The 3,543-nt window shown below is 49.5% G+C and overlaps 1 protein-coding gene across 1 annotated transcript; it reads right to left on the bottom strand.

The window, feature by feature from the left end:
- Positions 1 to 614: 614 nt before the first annotated feature.
- Positions 615 to 3,052, bottom strand: LOC125550771 (uncharacterized). The gene is made up of 7 exons (XM_048713861.2): positions 2,477 to 3,052; positions 2,206 to 2,346; positions 1,985 to 2,098; positions 1,720 to 1,893; positions 1,135 to 1,250; positions 963 to 1,023; positions 615 to 860 (listed from the first exon to the last, which is right to left on the bottom strand). Exons 1-7 carry the CDS (start codon positions 2,882 to 2,884, stop codon positions 843 to 845), a joined length of 1,032 nt encoding a protein of 343 aa, XP_048569818.2. The 5' UTR covers positions 2,885 to 3,052; the 3' UTR covers positions 615 to 842.
- Positions 3,053 to 3,543: the final 491 nt, after the last annotated feature.

Raw genomic sequence — 3,543 nt, 5'->3', positions numbered from 1 at the left:
ATGACAAGTCAAGCAATTGTTTCATACTTTAATAATCTCAAACTTTTTTCAATTTTTATGTAATACATGAGCGTGAGTCATAGATATAGCACTATGGATGAAATAAAATATGATGATAGGGGTTATATAGAGAAGACAAAAAAGAAGAAGCAAATCATATGGAACCCAGCCGTGAAGCAGGGCGACAACCAGGCAACTCATGTTTCTGCGTAGAGACGATATCAGGTGCAAGTTTTTTGAGCTCCTGGTGTGTTAAATGATAATTGCTGATGGTAGGTGCCCCCGTTCTTCTGCTAACTCGTGGGAAGAGGTGCCCGAGAACGGTGGTATACATACACAATGCTATAGTATCTCTACTTCTCTACTTGTGCAGAAAAAAAGTTGTTTTTTGCTATCAAAATGTTGGTTAAGAGCTGTGTTCTACAGCTCTATAATACTCGCATCGCGCTTCCTTTGTTCAGACATATGTCCATCAAATGCAATTTAGGAAAGACAGATCTGCCAATGTTTAAGACTTCTCTTGTTTTGCTGCTTGCCTTTTTCTTTTCTTCTTTTGCATGATTGCATAGTCTCATCAAGCATTCCTTGGTACCACCAAAAGCGACTCAAAATCATGGTTGCTGCACAACTCATATTTCATCAGGAGTTGATCTCCCTTGAGACAATTTCTTTTTCGGTTCTGTTTGGCCAGCACAATTTGCTTGCAATAGATGCAAGGATTTTTTTTACACACGCAGCGCTGGCAACTAACTGTACATACAATTTATACAATCCCAACGTAACGAAGCCGGAGCAGTTTCTGCTGTTTCAATCTATAAAACAGCAAAACCATGAAGTATGTGCTATCTGGAGTTGTTGTCCTGCAAAGAAGAAAGATAATTCCAGCTGTCAGTACGACGACAGAGATGACAAGGCTCAACTGATTTCTTCATATGTTTAGGAGTAGTTCTGATGCAATATACCTGCGTGTCTGTTGTGGAGGAATCGTCTAAGATCCTTGCTTCAGATTTCTCGTTCGAGTAACTATCAAACAAGAAGGTGATACAGTTTAGTAATCTTCCATGCATGATAAAGTTTGGTAGCACGAGTAACTCTTGTGAAATCAAATATGAAAAAGCACGATCAGAGGCTTACGTTGACAAGATAGTGACCCAGATTAATTCGACACAGTCGACCCAGAGAAGTCTTTGTTCGATAGGAACCACACCGTATGTGATTAAGTGTGCAAATGGCCACAGTTTCCACCCAGCCTGCAATTTACAATTCAGAACATCATTTCCAGCTTTGTAACAACGAGTAACAAGAAAAATAAAATGGGAAAAAGCTCATATGTAATACTCTTATACTTATACAGCACCACAATTAATCCTATCAATAACCATATTTCAGTTTGTTTCTATTTTCTCTCATCGAACTCGGACCAAATTCTTTCACGATGATGTACTAGATGCATGTGCGCCTTATTTAGTAAATTTACACTCGTTCACACACGTCTGCAGTTGCTAGTGTGCCTAAAAAGCCTGAAGATTGAGGCAGCAAAATGCCAGCACAATCTCATCGTTGTATTAATTAGCTTATTGTATGTTCTACATTTTCTAACTGAATAATGGGGCCATGAAACTAAGGCCGTCAACATTCAGTCCATTTTCCACCAAAGATACTTAGTTTAGCACAACCACAGAAGCACAATTCAGAATTTAAAAGATGACTGATGCTTACAGTAAGCATGGGGAAGAAGGTGGCCTTGAGCTCTTTGTATATGGTGGACGGAGATTCCCAGCGAAGGAAGCCCAGGGCGACGAAGTAGATGCTGTTCCACAGCGCAGACCAAGCCGTCTGATCAAACGCAACCTTGACAGGCACAGCCCACCAATCCTTGAACGGGAACAACGACTGATGCAAGAAGGTCAATGCATTCATGACAGTTTACACATCAAACATCACACAAATTTGTACGAGTCAGGCTAAGAATTACAATGGGTACCTCGCAGAAATGGTAGTAGTAGTGCGAAAGGGATCCATGGAGGGTGAACCCTACGAGGCCAGACCTGAACATACGAGTGCGGTCAAACTCGAAGATGGGCTTCCCTTCGTAACACTGTAAGTAAGCAGGAGCAACACAAACAAGAAGAACCGAATTAGCTGTCGCAGGAGCAGAAAGGGGATCAGTCAGCGAGGGGGAATTGGATTGGATTGGATTGGCACCTGGGCTATCCAGTCGCCGAGGGAATAGACGACGCCACTGATCATCATCTTGGCAAGAACCGGGTTGGCCTTGAGGGCCTCCTCGTACGCCGACCAGTTGTGCTCCGGCATGTACCGCAGGATCTCAAAGATAGTCCACCCCTGCACCAACCAAATCCAATCAAGAGAAACAAGGGTTAATCATCCATCCATTACGAACCCCCAGTCGATCGAGATTATGGCTAGCTATCAGTAGAACAAAAGAGGCACTTCTGGTTGAAATCAATCTTACATGCCAGTAGTCCTGGTCGACGGTGAGGAGCTTGGTGAGCGCGTAGGTGCTGGCGCCGAGCACGATGGCGGCGTTGATGCCGCGGTCGAGCATCTTGTTGCCGTCGTCGCCGCCGCCGCCGCTGCCGCCGGGGGCGAACCCCCCGCCCACGTCGCCCTGGAAGGCGAGGCCCTCCGGCAGCTCCTCGAGCAGCCCCGCCGGCACCACCCCGTCCAGATCGCCGGCCCCGGGCCCCGGCAGCGCGTCGGCCGGCTCCGCCGCGGCCGAGACGCGCAGGGCCCGGCGGAGGCGCCTGGAGGACCCCGCCAGGCGAACGAGGGACGGCGCGGCCGTGTAAGCCGAGGCGGAGAGGGGGCTGCTGGGGATGAGCCGGGTGCAGGCCGGGGAGGTGGCCACGGACGCCGCCATCGCTGCCGCTGCTGTAGCCCCACAGCCAAGCTGCGAACTTCCCACCACCACACACGCACGCGCGTGCGCGCTGAGGCTGGTTGGCTCTGGCACTTGCTTCTCGTCTTGACTGACGTAGTAGGTGTTTGGCCTTTGCTTCCGACCGGTGCTTTTTTCTGACTGGTGCTCGCGTGGTTTTATTTATCCGACGGGGCCGCGGGGCAGGTGGCAGCGACCGCGTGAAGCTTGTGGATCTCTCGCGGCCGCGCCGTCGTGCGGAGGACGGGAGTCGGGAGTCGTCTCGCGGTTGTGTGCTCGCCTGAGGTTGCTGCGTGCCGGCCAAGGGTAATCTCGTTTCATCCGGGGGAAATGATTCCGGTCGACGATTTTGTGGTGGAGGTGCGTGCTGAAGTCGGACCAAACCTCCCTGCCTCACACGGTGACGGTGGGCCAGGGCACCACGACAGGGTATCCGAGTTCCAGGTTCCGTGGAGCCCGGCGGAGATTCCACGCCTCCGGTGACCGGTGGTGGCCAACTGCTGGCATGTGTGGGCGTTCTGTTCTGCGCCTCATCATAAACTGATTTTCCATGTGGAAAACCTACTTACATGTTCTCGTCTTTTTTGTGTGGACAGTATGTTGTTCAAGAAAGAGACCTAAGGCCAACTTCAGCGCGCGAT

The sequence above is a fragment of the Triticum urartu genome, chromosome 1A (assembly GCF_056163025.1).
Source record: "Triticum urartu cultivar PI428250 chromosome 1A, HENAU_Tu73, whole genome shotgun sequence".
NCBI lineage: Eukaryota > Viridiplantae > Streptophyta > Magnoliopsida > Poales > Poaceae > Triticum > Triticum urartu.
The sequence above is the reverse complement of the archived record's forward strand: the minus strand, read 5'-3'. Positions and strand labels throughout refer to the sequence as shown.